General features: G+C 42.8%; 2 protein-coding genes across 13 annotated transcripts in view; one reads left to right on the top strand and one right to left on the bottom strand.

Annotated features, from left to right (window-relative positions):
* ENTPD4 (ectonucleoside triphosphate diphosphohydrolase 4) overlaps positions 1-17,253 on the bottom strand; it is a 32,828-nt gene extending 15,575 nt beyond the window's left edge. For 4 of the 11 annotated variants that reach the window (XM_008979117.5, XM_035270004.3, XM_008979114.5 and 1 more), the window contains exons 1-8: positions 17,123-17,253; positions 9,151-9,251; positions 7,993-8,190; positions 6,818-7,023; positions 3,617-3,767; positions 3,019-3,122; positions 1,157-1,216; positions 722-876 (exon numbers count right to left, since the gene is read on the bottom strand). In XM_008979117.5, coding sequence (XP_008977365.2) covers positions 722-876; positions 1,157-1,216; positions 3,019-3,122; positions 3,617-3,767; positions 6,818-7,023; positions 7,993-8,190; positions 9,151-9,158 — 882 coding nt within the window. In that variant the 5' untranslated portion in view covers positions 9,159-9,251; positions 17,123-17,253. The remainder of the gene's footprint in view (positions 1-721; positions 877-1,156; positions 1,217-3,018; positions 3,123-3,616; positions 3,768-6,817; positions 7,024-7,992; positions 8,191-9,150; positions 9,252-17,122) is intronic. The other 7 variants (XM_078347223.1, XM_002756869.7, XM_035270001.3 and 4 more) reach the window with 3 other exon arrangements.
* SLC25A37 (solute carrier family 25 member 37) overlaps positions 16,875-20,254 on the top strand; it is a 115,017-nt gene continuing 111,637 nt past the window's right edge. The window contains exon 1 of one of the 2 annotated variants that reach the window (XM_008979113.5): positions 16,875-18,202. In XM_008979113.5, the coding sequence (XP_008977361.2) occupies positions 18,176-18,202 (27 nt within the window). In that variant the 5' untranslated portion in view covers positions 16,875-18,175. The remainder of the gene's footprint in view (positions 18,203-20,254) is intronic. The other variant, XM_078347224.1, reaches the window with a different exon arrangement.

Here is a 20,254-nt window from a genome sequence, read left to right as displayed (position 1 = left end):
CATAAGGTCCCACAACTAGTCAGGAGGAGGAGGAAGAAACCCAGGCCTGACCAGCTCCAAGGTCTCACCTGGAACTTCCTCTCCATGCTATGCTGCCTCCCACCTTCCAGGGGAAAATGCAGGAAGCTAGGCTTTGGTGTTAATTTTTATCTGAACACAGAGTAATAAAGATGTGTAGCAATTCAGAAATACATCTGGCAACCGTGCCAGGGTTCTCTAGACAAGGTCGCCCAGGCAGCGACTCAGAGGGCACAGAACAGGGTGGAGAACAGTGGGAGTAAATCCCCCTTGAAAGATGTGGAAGCAGTGGATACAAACCTTAATCCTCCCCAAGGAAGCTCAAAATCTGAGCCATTAAAAAAAAATTTGCCCCCAATTCTAACTGAAACAATCAGATGTTATTATGTTACATGTTATAAAACCTGTTGAGAAAAGACATGAGAGAAGAGGAAATATAAACAGAAACTCAAGCATGTGACTGTGTATATACCAAAGAAAAACTCTACGGTCAGAAAACAAACCAGCTGATTTCAATGAACACACACAAGCGGCTCAGCTGAGGTGTGCCTTGCTCCTCCTGTCTCTGTTCTCCCGGGTTGAGAGGCGGCACCTCAGCAAGCACAGTAAAGATACGTTCACACTCAGAAAACAAAACAAGAACAATGGACACATGTTAAATGAAAACCAAACCAAACAGAAGGAAATTTGTACAGATAATGACCTGCTGTGAGGACGCAAAGCTTACAGTTTTGGGGACTTCGTACGCTATCTGAGTTGACACGCCACCCATGTCGAGAATGCCCGCTGTCCTTTTACGGACAATGGCTTCGCTGCTTTCACTTCCGGGAATGTTAACCTCCACAACTGCCTCATCATCTGGGAAGAACAGAAAGTGTTCACTGCAACAGAACTAATCCAGAGAACTGTGTTCTTCTTCAGTCACCTTCTTTTCACAGTCTATTTCAAGCACATTCAGGCAAACCCAGTCTATCCTCCCAACTAAAATCAAGTTGAATTGTGTTCAACTGCAGCTCCTCTCATTCTACTCCCACACGCTTAGAAGTGTCACAAAGCTTAGCTCTTTTTTCAGCCAATGGATTAAACAGAAAAGCACTGATTTCCAACTAGACACATTCATTGGAAACATGATACTTACCATCTTCAATATGCTCAAACCGTCCAAGGACAAAATTAATGCCAATCCAAGCATACACACCTATAGACATTTTACAGGGTGGAGAGAAGAAAAATAGTTTTAAAACATTTTGTGTAACTCTTATCAGTGCAGTCTGTACAAATGTCTCATTTATTTCACTCCCTGACAACCTGTAAAATCGTCTGAAATAACACCTTGCCCCTGATGTTTTTATTACTCTAAAAAGCTTTCCAAGATCTCTCACCTTTAATATTTTAGTTTTATACCATCTACATAGGTTGAAAATATAATACCCTAGGTGTTAGTTTTCTTTTGAAATTTAGTAGTTGTTTTAAAATACTGAAATTTTTACTTTTATGGTGTAAAACCTGTCAAGTCCAAGGTTTTAAAAATTCAAGGTATCAGCAGGATGCGGTGGCTCACACCTGTAATCCCAGCACTTTTGGAGGCTGAGGTGGGTAGATCACGAGGTCAAGAGATCGAGACCATCCTGGCCAACTCGGTGAAACCCCATCTCTCCTAAAAATACAAAAATTAGCTGTTCTACAGGTGTGCACCTGTAGAACCAGCTACTTGGGAGGCTGAGACAGGAAAATCATTTGAACTCAGGCAGCAGAGGTTGCAGTAAGCTGAGATTGTGCCACTGCACTCTAGCCTGGCAACAGAGTGAGACTCCATCTCAAAAAAAAAAAAAAATTAAGGTATCTTCTACTCTTTCCTTTATCCCTCCATTCACTCAGCTGCCAAGTCTGATTCTATTTTCACATTCCCTACACCTGGTTTTCATTGTCACCTTGATCTAAACCATGGTGGGGGAGGTGGGGTTGGCCCATCTAATCCATCTGCACCCTACTCCTCTGTTGCAACCTGCTCTACCCTCTGCTATTGGATTGATCTACAGAAAGAAGTACAAATTCCTGGACTGACAATTCAAAAGCCATCCAACCACTAACATTACCACCACTCCTTCCAGAAGGGCCATCATCCAGTCAAACCAAAACATCTGTGTTCCTCTGTCCACAGTGAATTCTTTCCAACCTGTACTGAGTCCAGTCCTTTCTTCTGTCTGGCATGTGCTTCCTATGCGCCCTCAGAGCCCCACCCTTCCCATGCTCTGGCATGTTCTATGTAAAACTATCCCTTCCCTTGAGGTGCAGTTCAGATTTCTCCATCATGGCCCTACTTGGGGGGAAAAAATGCCTCCCTCTTTCAAACTCCTGTGATATTTTTTTCCTTATTTTTTTTCTGGTACCTAAAACCCTTGTAGAACTGCTAATTGTGGACCTCATTTGTCAGTAAGCAGCTTAATGGCAATGTGTAAACTTCACCCCATTTTTGTATTTTCTACCGTGTCTTCCATATAGGAATTAATGCTGAAATGACAGATGACTTTTGAAATACTTCTTGGTATACATTTCTAGCAAGCTATTCCCCAAATAATTTCATTGACTTGACATTTCATTCTCAAGTAGAATCATTTCTTTGAAAATAGAACAAATATTTGATATTTCTTGGTGTATCAAAGTCGAGAAGAAGCTCTAATTACTCCATAATGATCAAAGTCCCAGGAAGCCACACAACTTAGGCAAGGCACACAGCCTTTTCTATAAAAGTGAGTTTGTATCAAGCTAGGTCCCTACATGTGGTGAAGACAAACAGTTATTTTTCAATGGCTTCATGTTTGGGCAACAAAGACCAGTCATGTAAGAAACTGATTCAGTCATTTAAAAATTATAATATTTCCAGGCTATTATTTCCCAAATATTAAGATAACAGGAGTATAACAAGGTGTACACTGGTGAAAGTGGGGAGGATTTAAAGGAATAGCTTCCCAAATTTTAAACTGAAGACCCTATACCAACCTTCTTGTTTCCCAGAAATGACTTCTGCATGGGAGTCAGAAAACAGGAAGTCAAAGTGCACAGGGATATCGGTCAGAAGGTCTTCCAGAATGGCTTTCTGCTGGCTATAAGGCAACACAAACATTTACACATCAAAAGACTACAGCTTGAAATCTTCTGGTTCCAAAAGAAAAAAACAAACTATGGCTCTGGTATACCTTGTATCCAACAAGTTCCAAAACAAATAAATTCATTGGAAAGATTATATTAGGAATGCATTTTCAAAATGAACAAGTTGTGTGAATTATGGGATTTCTAGATGTAAAACTACAACTGCAAGCATTCCTTCCTTAACTACATAAAATAGATTAGGTTTTTAAAAACGACAACTTTATAGTTGACTATTTATAGTCGTAAGTCAATTAATAGATATTTGGTGGATTCTGGCTAAAGGAATCGTTCTGGTACTATTCCAGGTTTGAAGAAAGAATTCTGAATGTCTTCCTTTTGATGATGATGATGATGGGGAGGAGCAGGGGAGGGAGGAGGACCAGGGAGGAGAACACTCCTTCCCCCACCAGGAGCCCACCCTCAGCCTTGCCCTTCCACGGAAGATCACCTTTCGGGGAGGATTCTCATTCCAGCCGTGCAGAGAATGTAGAGGGGGGTCTCTTTGTGTTTTGCCCGTGGCACGTGCTCTGCAGCAAAGTTTAAAAGTGGAGAAATGTAATCACTGACCTTCTCTGGAGAGGTAGCAAATTCTGAAATGCCTAGAGAAACAGGATACTGTAGTTAAGCAACAGATATTTTAGCTATAACAAGTGACGTTTCTTCAGTGTGGCTAATTTTAGGGAAATCATGCTACACATTACACTTTCTTAGTTTTTCCTATCCCTCTAGCAGCTTCTTCTGCAGACCTTACTTAAATGCTGGTAACACTAAATATTCAGTGCTATGTCCTTTTCTCCTTCATCAAAGCCTGCAGACCTGACTGAGCATCTGCTGTGTGTCACTGCCATGCACATGGACTCTTGCCTGCCCTCAAGACACGTGCTCCCCGTCTCCTCAGGTGAGCTCAGTCCCTCCTGAGGCTGCTATCACCAACAGCATGCCATGAACTCCGAACTGTGTCACCGGCCATGCAGCACTCATTAGCCTCCAGGTGAGCTGGGGTAACTGTCCACTGGACACTACCCTTGATTGTCCTCACAGCCACCCCCAACGCATCATGGCAAAATCTGAACCCAACTTTCGCTACAAACCTGCTCTCACTGCTGGTTACCTCCCTCAGAGGCAATCAGCATTGGCACCAGTGGCCTAAGCTAGGGTCTCAGATGAAGCCCCTCTCCCTCATCCCAACATGCAACCTGGGTTTCATAGATCACCTTTCCCCGGTCCTCTCCCATGACTTTACTCCTCATCCCTTTGAACACACTTTCTGCCAGCCTGCCACCACACATTCCACCCTCTGATCCTGACCATCTTCCCGCCATTCCCCACCCAAAGGATGCCTCTTTAGGCCTCCAGTTCTTTTGTGGCTCAGTACCCACCAGATAAGGTTTAGCTCTAGAACAGCACACCCAGCTCTGCATAACTCACCCACCCTATCTCTTCCCACGTTCCTTCCATTGCCTTCAGCTACAGTGAACTAACATTTGCCATAATGCACCTTACTGTGGCCTTAGAGCCTTGCTTGTCCACCACCAGGAAGAATCTTCTTGGTCCACCTCCTTACCCCTTTTCACCTGGCTAACTCCTGCACACCCACTCGACTCCAGCCTCCATGGAAGTCACCCTAACAGAAACCTGAAGATGATTCTCATTAAATTCCATGCTTACTTCCTTTTGCTAGATGTACATTCATTACACCATATCAAAATTAGATATTTACTTGCCTGTCGCATTACAACTGAAAACTTAAAGGGCACAAAATGTGTCTGTTCAAACTTATATTCCCAGCACCTAACACAGTGCCTAGCAAATAGCAGGTGCCCATCATATATTTGCTAACTGAGTACATAAATGAGTATTTCTAGGTGTTATTTTGCCTACAATGTTAAAAATGAGGGGGACTTTAGAAGTCTAAAAATTCCTTATTTCACACATTAGAAAATTATAAACCCAGAAAGATTAAGTGATTTATCACAGGAATTAGCAAAAAATGGACTCAACTATAGATCATTTCACTCCACATACAATACAATTTCAATGCACTTGAAGCCCTAAACTAGTCAGAATCTATTAAGGAAATTTCTAGAGCCTTGCTGTAATGCTATACATGGACGTCTATGACAGAGTAGTGCTATAAAAGGGTATTTTGATTTCCATTTCATACACTTTGTATAGTGCAAGATGGACCCCTGTTGTCTGATTTTAATGAGATTCTAGTATATACTCCAGGATGACTTTTTATTCTAAAAGGACAACTCCAAGGCATGGAAGTTTTCATCTTATTCCATGAGACCTGTTTAGTCACTGATGGGACCTGGCACATGAAGCTAGATGAAATGCAAAATGCTTTATTCTTTTAGTCTTCTCATAAACTTTTTATTTGATCAGTATTACTTTGACTCTGCAAATGTTTCTAGATTAGGGATACATGACAATTTAAGGGGTAGAAATGCATAAAACGAAAACTGAAAAGACAGTCACTAAAACTTAAAGAAAAATTAGTCTTTGTTCATGGAAATGTACTCTGATTAAATAATGCTGGTATATAGACGCAGACTAGGTTCTCTCTCTTTAACCTGAAAAGTGAGGTAGAGACTTTAGATTTTCTGAGTAAATATGCTGGTTCCCAGCTGGCCACACATCAAAGGATAATCAACTTGTTGAGGGCTGCCTGAAGGAGGAGGTGGGGTCTGAATTATTCCACGAAGAATGAGGACTTGAGAGGTCACCATTCTGCATGGCTGGGGACTCTTCTATGAGGACATGCATTTTCTCAGGTTAAACTTAATATACTTTAAAATTTTATTTCTGAAATGGGGATAAGCCATAATAATTATTATTTATCAATATTCTCTAATAATTCACAAGATAAATTTCTTGGATTGTTTGCATTTGATATTTCACTATGTAATACATTAGTAAGATGAAATAAAAGTGCTGCATCTCTATTAAGATCTATGGTCCACTGTTTGAAATCAGTGATGATCAACTATCAAGACAGAAAAAGCTTGTTTCAAGGCACTCCCAGTATCTCCAATTCTAAATGCGCCTGACAGAAGCTGCTGCCCATGGAAATGGTGATGATACAGAAAAAACAGCATCACTGATGTAAATTACCTAATAAGGAAGCCAAATCTAAACTTTTACATGTCACATTGGCTTAGAAATTATATCTTTTAAAACTATACATAATTATTAGCTCTAAGTTCTATGGTCGTACTTATCAAATAATCTAGATAACTAGAAATATGTTTGGCCAGCAATTTTTAAAAATGACAAATATATTCCAATATATTATAGATTTTCATGAGTTATCTAAAATTATCTTGTCATTAAGGATAGAGACCAATGGCAACTAAATAGGAAAAAAACTCTCCATAGTTAATGCCAACTAGCAAACCTCTGAGTAGACAGTATAAGTAAGGCACTATTTTAAACGCTATAGGAGACAAAAAGACATTTTTTTTGGATGTTTTATCAAGATGTTAGTCACTCTATGCAAAATGGACAGAAAAGGGAAAACCCATCAGGTCCTGGTGTGAGATTTGATGCAGGGTGATGGCAGTGCAGAAAGGGAACAATATGGAAGACACCACAGAGAATGAAGGGACAGACCCTGGTGACTAAGCAGATATTCTCATTTACATACCAGGTTTTATCTTCATGACCACTGGCTTTCGGTTTTTATCCCTCATCTGCCTGATATCCAACAGATCACGTGGATTGCCATTATGCCTTGGCCAGCAGTAGACAAATATTCGAGACCCACTGCTACCACAGTCCACCACGATCCCATAGTTCACATTGGGGTTATTGGTGTCTGTAGCTTCAATGTCGGTAACACGTGCCAGGTACCTTGTATAGAAACACATATATGCTTTTATTTAGACAGAGAATACCATCTTAAGTCTAGCACAACAAATACCAAGTCAGAAATTTCTAAGCCATGTAGCAGCACCACTATAATATATATATATATATATTTTTTTGGTTAATCAATGAGAGCTTATAACGTTCCTCAGGTTGGCCTTGAACTCATGGCCTCGCCTCCTCAAGCGCCAGGACATCTGGCCAGAGCCACTGCGGCCCCCAGCACCACTATAATATTAATGCAACTGAAGAATAATTGAAGAGCCAAAAGAAAACAGAACAAGGAATGACGATAAAGATCATCAAAATCAGATACGCATGCCTTCATGGAAGTCCAAACAAGTTCCGAAATGCAAAATTCTATTTCGAATCTACCAACTCAAAAATCAGCTTAAAACATATTATGGGAGACATTTATATATAAATAATTATTCCAGGGCCTCTTATGATACGGATTTGGTAGTTAGCAGTTAACTAGCTTCAAATGGTTTAACTGTTCATGCCATGTTGTATATAGTACACAATCTAGTTCCTACAGTTCCTTAAATTCCAACCTAAAGCCAAATGTCGAGAAGCCATGAAATGATGGTGCTATGGTCTAAATATCTGTGCTGCCAACCCTGAAATTAATACACTGAAGACCTAATCACCAACGCAATGCTATTAGGAGGAGGGGCCCCTGGGAGGTGATTAGTTCATGAGGGCAGAAACCTCAGGGAGCCCCCTCGCCCCTTTCCATCATGTAAGGACACAGCAAGAAGACCTCATCTCAGAACCAGGAATCAGGCCCTCACCACACACAAAACCTATGGAAAACTTGACTGTGGATTTCCCAACCTCTAAAACAGTGAGAAACAAGCCACCTAGTCTATGGAATTCTGTTCCAACAGCCTAAAACAGGTAAGACAGAAGGAATGGCTTCTGGTCTGGAAAACAAATGTTTTTATCTCTTACCTTTGAAATTTCTTGTCTCTGGTTAGTCGCCCATACTTATTTCGGATTATCACAACAGAAAAATATAAAAGTGAAACAGCAGCAGCCAGGACAGTAATGACAATTATTTGGCGTAAATTGGTATTCAGAATTCGAGGACACCCCACTGGAGATATGCTAAAATGCCAAGAAGCAGGAAAAAGACAGGAGATGCCAATCCTGAAATTAGAAGGAAAAGATTTTAAAGCAATCTGCTTCAATGAGGCTTCCCTCACCTAAAGTGATCCTAAAATAACATATTCCGCTTGAGCTACCTGCATTTCCCTCCCTGCAGGTAACCGTGTAATGACATTCTGCATATGCAACACAACAGCTACACAACCCATTATAAAATTATTTGGATGAGAATTAGGCCCTGATGGTTATGACACTTCTGTGTTTTCCCCTTTTCTTGACGGCATCATGTAGATTTTCATTTTATCCTGCTTTGTTCCAAAATAGATACAGAATTAGAGACAGCTTACGAGAATAGGTTCAACAACGTAAATATATAAATCAATCACAAAATCGGGTGCAAGGATGATGAGACCAAACGGGAATGCAGTATGGAGAAAGCATGTTGTAAGGTGGGCCTGCTCCAAATGCGACGGAGCATCCTAGTGGCCAAAACATTTCCCATTACACCACAAATACACAAATAGCTCAGGAGGAATACATTTTCTTAACAGCGAAGTCCACGGAAAATTCCTCCCAGATGACTCCAGTAATGGAGAAAACAGTATTTTAACAACATCCCCATAACAAAGTCAATAAATGAGTTTTCTATGTCCTGAGCTTTCAGAAATATTCCTATAAGACATTTTTGCAAATAATCAGGAACTTTTCCCCTCAATGTATGTCAAGAATGAGAGGCTCATTAGAAATATTATTAGGCTTTAAAAAATGTTCACCGCCTTTGGCATGAATTTTATTATTTTACAGTTAATTCTTTCTTTTTCATCTTGAAGACTGCTTCATGCATTAAAACACCACCCCCCCCGGGCCCCGGAAGAAGGTACTAAACAGAAGAACAGCACAACTGTAAACATTTTTCACTTGCAATTTAGACTTTTTTCTCTCAAGACCTGTTTTTGCGTCACCAAGATGTCATGTTTCACAATGATTAGGCCCATCACTCACCTCCCCATACTGAAAGGTCAGCGACAAGGCAATGCTCTGGGAGTCAGTCCTTCTCACAATTACAGAAATAATGCTGGGGTCCTCATGGAGTTAGAGCCCTCCTGTTCCAGGAAGTGAGACAAATCACAAAGATAGCATAATCAAAGAAAATGTTTATGTTCTTTATCAAGCGTGTGCTTAAATCCAACAACATATAATGTCTACATGATCCTTGTCCCGAAACTGTTGGAAGGGTTTATGCTGAGCAACAGACTTCTAAGTTAATTTCATACTGTCCAATATAGACCAAAATCAAAGCAGATAATAATCCGCTGGCACTAGTTAGTGCTCTCTAAGCGAAAGTGTCTGACTCCAAAATATTGGAATTATCAAACAGGCCTTAAATGCCTTATGGTATAAGGGAGATTTGGGGTGGAGGTAGGAGGCAGGCAGAATAAGCTGAATGTGAACCTGAAACAGCCATTCACTTGATAAATGTCTATTAGACTTCTCTGTTTTGGAGGGGTGGGGGTTTCGCTCCGTCACCCAGGCTGGAGTGCAGAGGTGCAATCTTGGCTCACTGCAACCTCTGCCTTCTAGTTTAAAGCAATTCTCCTGCCTCAGCCTCCCAAGTAGCTGGGATTACGAGCACCTGCCACAATACCCGGCTAATTTTTGTATTTTTAGTGGAGACAGGGTTTCACCATGTTGGCCAGGCTGGTCTCAAACTCCTGACCTTATGATCCACCCGCCTTGGCCTCCCAAGTACTAGGATTACAGGTGCAAGCCACCATGCCGGCCTAGACTTCCCTTTTATGTACAAAGTACTGTGCAAGGCACTGTGTCCCTCGTTAGTTCTCTGACTCCATCATTATCACTCCTCCTCCAGCCTCCAGACCTCAAATTGCAAAACAGATAGGGCCTTTAGCCAGGGCCTCCTTCCAATCTGCTGAAGTGAAAGGACAATCGGTCTCTTTCCTAGGTCATGAAAAGCTGCTTTGCCTCTCAAGACAGCCGTTCCTCTGGTCTGCTTCTGAGCTCTGGAAGAACTGCTCAGGATCCTTTAAGTGTGCCAACCCCGACTACTCTTATGTTTCCAGGATCTCTGTCCAGGCTCTTTGTCTTCTACCTCCAATCATTACTGAGGCTTTAATGATCAGGTAACTCAAAACTGTCTTTCTCCACCCCAGGCTTCTTCAGTGGCCTATGAGCGATCTCTACTTGAATGTTGCAGAGAACCATGAGGAAGTTCTAAAACTGCACTCTTAACAGCAGCAATCTTCACCCCTATTTCTCCGAATCTGCTCTGCCCTTGCAGTCCCAATCTTGATCCCATGAAGCTATCCAAATCGGAAACCAGATTCATGCCTGATCCCTCTTCCTTCATCTTTCAAATCTAATTTTTTACTGATTCCTTTAATTTCTTTAACCTCAGCTTATCTAAAATCCCTTTATCACCTCTGCCTGAGGTCAGGCTCTTATCTCTTGCCTGCTCTACCAAAAGAGCAGCCTCACTCATCTTCTACCCACAGTCTCAACCAGTGGCCCCACAATGCTGCCTCCCTCCGCACAGATTCTTCCTCTGAAATTGATAGCTCCACTCTCCCACCCCTTGCTCAGGACGCTGATCAGATTATTTCTATACTCAAAAGACTCCAAGCCACCAAGTCCTAGAGGATCTGACACCTGTTAAGCCTCTGAGCTCATCGTCTACAGTCTCCTCCTTTACACTGCATTCCAGCCACACTGGTGCTCTGAGTGGTCTTCAAAAACGCCAGGCACTCTCCAGTCTCAGCGTCTCTCAACTTGTGGCCCCCTCTGCTAGTAAGTAATCTGTATGACTCACTTGTTCACTCCCTTCAGGTCTTTACCCGAGTGTCACCTTCTCAAGGAGGACTTCCCTGGTCACCCGATCAATAACTGCAATGCCTACTGCCCCGCACCAACTCCCTTCCCCAATTGATCTTTTCTCCTTAGCATTTACGAATTTGTTAAATGCTTATATAGTGCTCATTATGTGCCAGGCCTTGCTCCATTGTACAAATACTAATTTTGTCCTCCTAATAACTTACGAGACAGGTACTATTATCACAACACTTTACAGATGAGGCAGAGAGGTTAATAAATTGTCTAAGGTCACACAGCTCCTGGGAGGGAGAGGTGGGATGCAAGCGTGAGAATCCACTCATCCCTGTCCTCTAGCATACTGCGGATGCTGCGTTTCTTTTTTGTCTCTTCCTCCACAATGGGAGCTCCCCCAGAGCCAGGTTTTGGTCTGCTCAGTTGAGTGCTACAGCTGCAGCTTACAGACCCTAGGATAGGGCTTGGCAAAAAGTCAAGTTTTAGAGTTCTGGGACCCAAAAGGGTTAAGAATCTCTACACTAGAGTGATCTTTCCAAAACAAAAGAGAAGCATAACTCCCCACCCCCGATCTTTTATCTCTCACTCAGGAAACAGTCCCAACTCCTTAGGATGTAAAAGATGTCCATCATGATCTAGTCTGGTGTGGTCCACTGATGTAGTCACTTGCCACGTGTGACTAAAGTAATGAAAATTAAATAAAATTAAAAATTGAGTTCCTCAGTTGTCCTAGCCACCTTTCAAGTGCTTGACAGCCAACATAGCTTCTGCATTAGCCAGTCCAGACATAAAACACTGATACCATCACAGAAAGTTCTCTGCACAATACTGATCTGGGGCCTGTCTTTCTGTCTCATCCTCTGACAGGCCCCTCTTATGTACCCTAGGTTCCAGTCACATGAAACACAAGCTGCAGATCACTGAAATGCCTTGCATTCCTTGGCATCTACAGAATGAACTTCTCCTTTGGGTCCATCGGTTGCATTCCTCAGAATCGCGCCTGACACAAATCAAGCATGAGTCCTCACTGAGTTTCCCTAATCCTCATATCCCAGAGTATTTGCTCATCATAGCAGTGGGCTCAAGTATTTTACACCTGTAGTTGACTTCCTCATTACATGACAAGCCTCACAAGGGCAGGGACAGCCTCTTATTCTTGTTTCCCCAGTGACCAGTGCCACACGAATGATAAGTAACTATTGTCTGTTTCACAAATGGCTGAAAATGGGATACACAAAGACGAATTAGATATAGACTCAGACCTTAAAGAATCTATAGTGCAGTGGAGGAAATAAAACATACATACACAGATATTAGAGAGTAAAAAGTATTAATAATGCCTACCTGACAAAGGGGAAAAAAGGCACTTTAATTAGTTCAAGTTTTAATATGGTATCCATATTGTACCATGTACCCCAAATCTAGAACAATGTCTGTGATTTAAACGTTTATACAAAATGCAAAAAAAAATCAATTATCTAGATGTTTAAATGGATTTTAATGTGTTTTTATAAAATAGCTACACATGAGTTTAAAACTTCTGTGTGCTTAAAAAAAAAAAAAATCCCTCCCCGCTACGAATACACACAACTTGGGAAAAGTACTTGTAACGTGCATGTCAAAGAGCAAATGAGCTTTACGTATCAAAAGTTCTTCTAAAGAAATAACAGAAAGACTGAACAGAAAAATGAGCAAAGACAATTTGAGGTGATCAAAATAAACATATAAATAGCTGATAAAATAGACCTATCAGTATTCAAATAGAAATAGAAACAGCAATCAGATTGGCAGACATGAAGGCCTGGTGATACCTGGCTGACAGAGGGAAAGAAAAGGTCAGCGATGAGTACTGCTGGGAAGACTCTTGACAGGCACATCACTAACCTTCGGGGGGAACTGGGGTGACACACATGAGCACTTATGAGTGCCTACCCTCTGCTCTACGCATCACACTTCCAGACATTCATCTTTAGGAAGTCATAGGGTAAATTCACTAAAATACTATAGGATGTCCATAATAGTATTGTGTATAACAGCAAAACACTAATGTCCACTGTGGGTATATTCACGCAATGGAATACAATGTGACTAATACAGGTGATGATACAGATCTATTTATTGACATGAAAAGATGTTCATAAAATATTAAGCAAAAAATATGTCACCATGCATGGGGGGATCAAATGTTAGGAAAGAAACGAAAATGTTAACAGTGCTTAGTTATTTCTGGGCAATGAGCAGGTATCATCTTTATTTTCTTCCCTAGGCTTGCCTGTATTTTTCAAAGGACATATATTAATGTTATCATCAGAAGACATAACTGTCTTTAACAAGCTACATTTGACTGACAGTATCTTGTTTCCAGGATCAAATCCTTTTCTAAACATATTGAGAAAGCCTATCCTAAAAGCCTATTAGGACATAGGAATTCCAATCTGAACATTAAAAAAAAATCCTTAATACTTCTGTGATAGCTGAACTGAGAACCAAAGAAAAGAATGTTTTAGTTAACAGCTTGAAGTCATGGTTAAAAGCAAACTGGTCCTTGGGAAGAAAGTCAGGACTACGGAGGTCACATGAGAAGTAACAAACCTGACATCAAATTTCAAGGAGTTTGCAGATTGCTGTAGTGAAAATATTAATACCCAGAAAATAATCAAGATACTAATTAAAGGCAGTGTTTAATTACTCAGATTCATGTTGTAAGAGCTCAGAAGAGCACAGTGAAGGCTAGCTTTAGCAGGAAGAGATTCCTAAAGGTGGGAGGTCGATTCTGGATGGGGTGAGAAAGGAACACACTTCTAAGGGGAAGGTGACTGCGAGAATGATCACAGCACATTTAGGAAACTTTGTGTCATCTGATGTTTGTCTCAGGACTGTTTATTTATTTATTTAATTAAATTAATTAATTTATTTTTTGAGACGGAGTTTCACTCTTGTTACCCAGGCTGGAGTGCAATGGCGTGATCTCGGCTCACTGCAACCTCTGCCTCCTGGGTTCAGGCAATTCTCCTGCCTCAGCCTCCTGAGTAGCTGGGATTACAGGCACGCACCACCGTGCCCAGCTAATTTTTTGTATTTTTAGTAAAGACGGGGTTTCACCATGTTGACCAGGATGGTCTTGATCTCTTGACCTCGTGATCCACTCACCTCGGCCTCCCAAAGCGCTGGGATTACAGGCATGAGCCACCATGCCCGGCCAGGACTGTTTTTTTTAAGATATGTGAGGATCTCGATCAAAAGGAAAGATATTTTAATTTACAAAACTTGTGTTTAAAAGCAAGAAAATAGGACAGCTTATAAGCTGAAGCACTGTAATTTTTACTCAGGACAAAAGTACGATGGATTATTGTCCCAAAGTTAACAATACGGTAATCTGATTTTCAAATGTAAATTCCAATTTTCCTTCCAGCTAAGAATCTTTGCACCAGGGCTGGGAGGCAAATTCTGTACTACTACATAAAACTTACATGTTTTAAAAAGGCCTAAATTGTGTTAGACCTAAAAACCAGAGAGATGCATTAACTCTCATGATCTCAGCTAGTGCGGCTCTGCTGGGCTGAACGTTCTTTACTGGAATAAAGCCCATGGTCAGGTGTCAATGTCTTTGTCAGTCTCTCACTGACAGTTCTACAGACAAAAAACAAAAACAATTCAAATCAACCACAAAGGGAAATGGTTCCTCTAATGAAAAAATACAAGATACAAGGAAGCAGATATTAGTGAACTCTCAAATCACAGACAAAACCACAGAGAAGTCAGCCTCTGGGAGAGCTTGGCCTCTGAATAAGGAGAGGTGCCATAAGGAGGGGGTACTTCAGAAAAGAATGACTTAAATATCAAAGGATTAAAGAGAACCTGGAAAAATTAAAGATGCCCTCAACCATTCCCACAGCATTTTGCAGGAAACAACTATCTTTCTGAGAGTGAGTGGCCGATGTGAAGGCTGCCACGCAGCACCGATACTCAGCTGTGACAAAAAAAACCCTGAAGACAACCTGATTCACTCTTTAAGAAGCATGTACATAGTTACATTTATGATCTGTATGATCGTCAATATTTGTTTTAAACATATTATTTTTTAACATAACGCCTTAACCTCTTCCTACCTCTCACTATTCATTTGCAATATTCTGGTTCCCATTTTAAATAGTCTTTTTCTGGACACTTTTCCTGCATCAACTCTGACTTTTCTCAAATTCCAGTTCCACAATCCAAGCTCACTGAAGCCCTGCTACTGCAAAATCTAATAAGAACAGGGCACTGTTGCTCAACTCTTGACATTTTTACACCTTTCGTCCAAGTCTGGGGTTGAAATCTTCTGATGCAAACTAGTATCACCCTCCAAATTCTCCATATGTAAGATGAGTATCACCAATCACCACTGACTGACCTGGATTACCTGGCTCTCAGCTTTGATTCCCACTTCCTGCGTTGACATATCTTATCATTCACCGAGCCTGCAGATTCTTCTTCAGCTATCCCATATATCTAAGATGACCACAGCAGGCATCACTACCTCAAGACAGATGTCTTGTCACCTTCTGCCTTCACTGTGCACACTATGCTCTGTAAGCACCTCTTCGTAAAACACAGCCTTCAAAATATGACCAGCTAAGAAAGAACCTTCTGGAAGCTCATGGATCAATACCAAGTTTCCTGTGTGGCACCTGAAACCTTTTCTCCATCAACTGATTCACCTTATCTCAGCAATCTGGCCCTCATCAGTCCCAGATACCATCTCTCCGCTCCAGTGCCGCAGGTCTCTTACTTCTCTCCTACACAAGCTGTCCCCACGCCTGCCTCAGGCAAATTTACTAACTGCACTTCCTCCCAACCACCGTGTCCTCCTCTCAACATTGTACTTCTTTCAAGGCACAGGCCGACATTTTTCTTTGTCAAGATTTAACCTGTCACACATCCTGATTTTTTCCCACACTTTGAATCATCTCTTTGTTCATGGGTAGTCTATTTTAAATAAACATGCTGAATAAATATGTAGAGAATATAAATCCTTAGATAAATTTTCACTTTCATCTCTCCTTCCTAGAGGACCAGCTCGTCTGCTCACGAGCCAGCCGCAGCGTACTTAGGACACCGCAGTTTCTTTTTCCTTATCCTCAAGGGCCTGGGTCACACAGGCCCTTGTTTTCCCATTAGGGCTAGAAGAATATAAGCCATAGATTCAATAAGCAACAACTATAAGAGATAAATCAATGTTAAGATAAACAGAGAAAAAATTAAACTATACAAATTAGTATTCCATTTTATAATTTTAATGTCAAATAGAATCAACAAAATACAAAAAAAAGTCAAATATACGGTAACACAATATAATTCTTTTAGGCCTCTCTAAAGCTGGATAATTTGGTATTTTCATCACAGAAAGCAGAAGACAACAAAGACTGCAATGTGAAATTAACCTGGGCTTTGAGTCTCTCCTTTGAATTCTTCAGTTACCTCTAGTTTACCTTACAGCCTGAAAGTTCCTGAATTATAAAGCATCTCTTTGGCTTCCCTCGTGATAAATGTTCTCTGAAAACACTCTGCAACAGGGTTTATCTAACTGAGGTCTGGAGTACCCTAAGGGTTCTGGGACACATTCTAGACAATCTGAGAATCGTCCCTCTAGGAGTCCCCTCATTACTCAAGTTCAGAAACATTGCTGTATATCATCACTTTACTGCCCAATGAGCTCCATTCTTCCAAGAAGAAATCTAACAAGAAACCTTGTAAAAGCAGAGTGAAGTGAAAACAAGACGTGCGAATGTCATCATTGAAAGCGGCAGGCAGGGCCGGCTGCGTCCCCGGTGCAGCATCCCCAGCTGCCCGGCCAGGCGCCGCCCACTCGAGGGAGGGATCCTGCGCGGTCACCGGACGCGCGCGACCGCCAGGTGTCCCCTGCCAGGGGCTGGGGGAGCGCGCCGGCCCCCCGGGCTCACGGGGGCTGGTACCCGGGCTCCCAGATGTGGCCGCGCGGCCGGGGCGGCGGGAAGCGGTCCGCGGGGCTGAGCGGGCGTAGGCAGGCGCCCAGAGCCGAGAGGCTAGTCCGCGGCCCGCTCCAACCCACCAGCCGACGCCGACCCCTTCGGCCTACCCCCTCCTCTCACCCGGCCCCGGATGACGGCCTCACCTGCTTGGCTGGCCGGGGCTCCCGGGAGCGGGGGACCGCCAGCGGGCAGCATCACGGCCACCGCACCGAGGCGGCAACAACGGCCAGCCGTCTTCCTGGAGGTCGCGCTCCTTTCCCGGAGCCGCACCCCCAAACAGCCCCCACCAGCGTGGCGTCACCGCCTGCGCCCGGAGCGCGCACGTTGGCGGCGGGAGCGCGTACGCCGAGGAGCGCGCAGTGCGCCCGGGAGCTGAGCCTGATCCGCGATGATTGGCGTCCGAGCGCTAGGCTGTTCCGTGGATCCGCGCGGCCATGCCACCGCGCCGTGCGTGAGAAATGTGGAAGCGGCTTCACGGAGGCACTACTGTGGCGTGGTGCTCGTCTGGTCACTAGAGGGCCGTAGCGTACTTAGGACACCGCAGTTTATTTTTCCTTAGTGCTCCTAACGGTTATAGAAAATAGCGCTTGTTGCTCAACTCTTGACATTTTTACACCATTGCCGGTAACTCTCCCTGTTTCACAGATGGGGAAACGGAGGCTCACACTTACTCAGTCCTCTTGAGATCTCTCATGAATTCGTGAGAGGGAGAGCCAAGATTTCATTCTTGGCTAACATAGGCCAATGGCATATGTTAGAGCCTGCGTTGGGAGAGACAGACTGCCCCATCCCTCTCCAGCGCACGAAATGGTTATGAGAAGAAAGAAAGGGAAGAGCGTACCTGAGATTCACCCCATGACCGATACCTAGCTCGAGGCCTCTCTCTGGCTTACCAATAAACTGCTTTGAAGTTAAAGAACTTTGTACTTGAGAGCTTGAAGAGACCTTGGGAATCCCGGGTTCCATCTTTCTTCCGTCTTTTATACAGATGAATGCACTGTGGCCCGGAGATAGGAAGTGACCGGCCAACCCAGCCACTTTAAAACATTTTTAAAAGCAAGAGCACTAGAAATATCTGTTCTGTTCCATTGATCAAGTAAAACAAGCTTAGCCAGAACTGGCAATTCTGCATCTTAACTCAGAATCCTTCTTGGTCCGCCTGGGTCACCTCCTCTTCCTGGATTCAGCTACTGTTCATGGAAGAAACCATGAAGCCACAGAAGGTAAGAGCCAAAGTGACTCTACTGTCTAGCCCCAATCACCTTCTTTTACAGTTAAGAGCCTGGAACCCAGAGGGGTGTGGTGAATTGCCCAAGACTTCCTGGAGGTAGAGGGGAGAATAGAACCAATGTTTCTGACTCCACATGACTCCCGCATCACTGTCTTTTTTTTGACAATCTGTTGCTATAAGAGATTACTCGTTTGGATAATTTACACACTAGAAAACCCTGTGATCCAAGGCCAGCATTGAGAAGCTGAAGCTGGCCACTGATATGCTGTGATTTTAAGGATAGGCTCCTTTAAAATTATCTGCCTTTCAAAATCCTTACCATTGGAGACACTGATTGGGGTTATGGTAACTTTCTTTCTTTCTTTCTTTCTTTCTTTCTTTCTTTCTTTCTTTCTTTCTTTCTTTCTTTCTTTCTTTCTTTCCTTTCTTTCTTCTTTCCCTCTCTCCCTCCTTTCTTTCTCTCCTTCCTTCCCTTCCTTTCCTTCTTTCTTTCTTTGTTTTGAGACACAGTTTCACTCTTGTTGCCCAGGCTAGAGTACAACGGCGCTATTTGGCTCACTGCAGTCTCTGCCTCCCAGGTTCTAGCAACTCTCCTACCTCAGCCTCCTGAGTAGCTGTGATTACAGGCATGCACCACCATACCCAGCTAAATTTGTATTTTTAGTGGAGACAGGGTTTCTTTATGTTGGTCAGGCTGGTCTTGAACTCCTGACCTCAGGTTATCTACCTGCCTTGGCCTCCCAAAATGCTGAGATTACAGACATGAGCCACCGTGCTTGGCTTTTTTTTTTTTTTTGAGACCGAGTTTCGCTCTGTTGCCCAGGCTGGAGTGCAGTGGTGCCATCTTGGCTCACTGCAGCTTCTGTCTCACAGGTTCAAACAATTCTCCTGCCTTAGCCTCCCGAGTAGCTGGAACTACAGGTGTGTGCTGCCACACCCAGCTAATTTTTATATTTTTAGTAGAGACAGGGTTTTACCACATTGGTCAGGATGGTCTTGATCTCCTGACCTTATAATCCACCTACCTCGGCCTCCCAAAGTTCTGGGATTACAGGCATGAGCCACTGTGCCTGGCTGGGTTATGATAGTCTTTCTTAAGGAGGCCTCTACTGAAATGCCAGACTAGGCCGGTCAGACTAGGCAGGTGGATTGCTTGAGGTTAGGCGTATAAGACCAGCCTTAACAATAAGGTGAAATCCCATCTCTGTTAAAATACCCAAATTAGGCAGGCACGGTGGCTTTTTGTGCCTGTAATCCCAGCTACTCAAGAGGCTGAGACAGGAGAATTGCTTAAACCCAGGAGGCAGAGGTTGCAGTGAGAGGAGATCATGCCACTACGGTCCAGCCTGGGCAACAGAGTGAGACTGTCTCAGAGAGAGAAAGAGAAAAAATGCCAGACTAGTGTATATGATCACACCATTCATATTTCCTGATAATTCATATGTATTAATCTGATAAGAGCTAGGAAAGAAAAATATTGGATAGTATGGAAACATGTAACTTCGTGCATTACATTCTAGAGCTACAGTGACGAATTGCCCTAAATTGAGTGGCTTAAAGCAGGAGAACTGACTGTCTTCCAGTTCTAGGTGGTGGAAGCCTGAAATCAAGGTGTCAGCAGGGCCGTGCTGTCTCTAAAGATCTAGGGGAGGATCCTTCTTTGCCCTTTCCTAGCTTCCGGTGGCTGCTGGCCATCCGTGGTGTTCCTCAGTTTGTAGAGGCATCACTTCGGTCTCTGAATTTGTTGTCACATGGTGTTATCTCTGTGTGTCTGGGTCTCTGTCTCTAAGTTTCTTTCTTCTCATAAAGACACCAGTCATATTAGATTTAAGGCTCGTCCTAATCCAGTGTGATCTTTTTTTTTTTTTGAGGAGTCTCACTCTGTCGCCCAGGTGTGATCATATATTTGATCATATATTTGATTACAGGTGTGAGCCCCATGCCTGGTCTCCAGTGTGACCTTATGATCTCATATTAACTTGATTCCATATGCAAAAATCAGCGGGGTGTGATCAAATATGAATGGTGTGATCATATACACTAG

Source organism: Callithrix jacchus, chromosome 13 (assembly GCF_049354715.1).
Source record: "Callithrix jacchus isolate 240 chromosome 13, calJac240_pri, whole genome shotgun sequence".
NCBI lineage: Eukaryota > Metazoa > Chordata > Mammalia > Primates > Cebidae > Callithrix > Callithrix jacchus.
The sequence above is the reverse complement of the archived record's forward strand: the minus strand, read 5'-3'. Positions and strand labels throughout refer to the sequence as shown.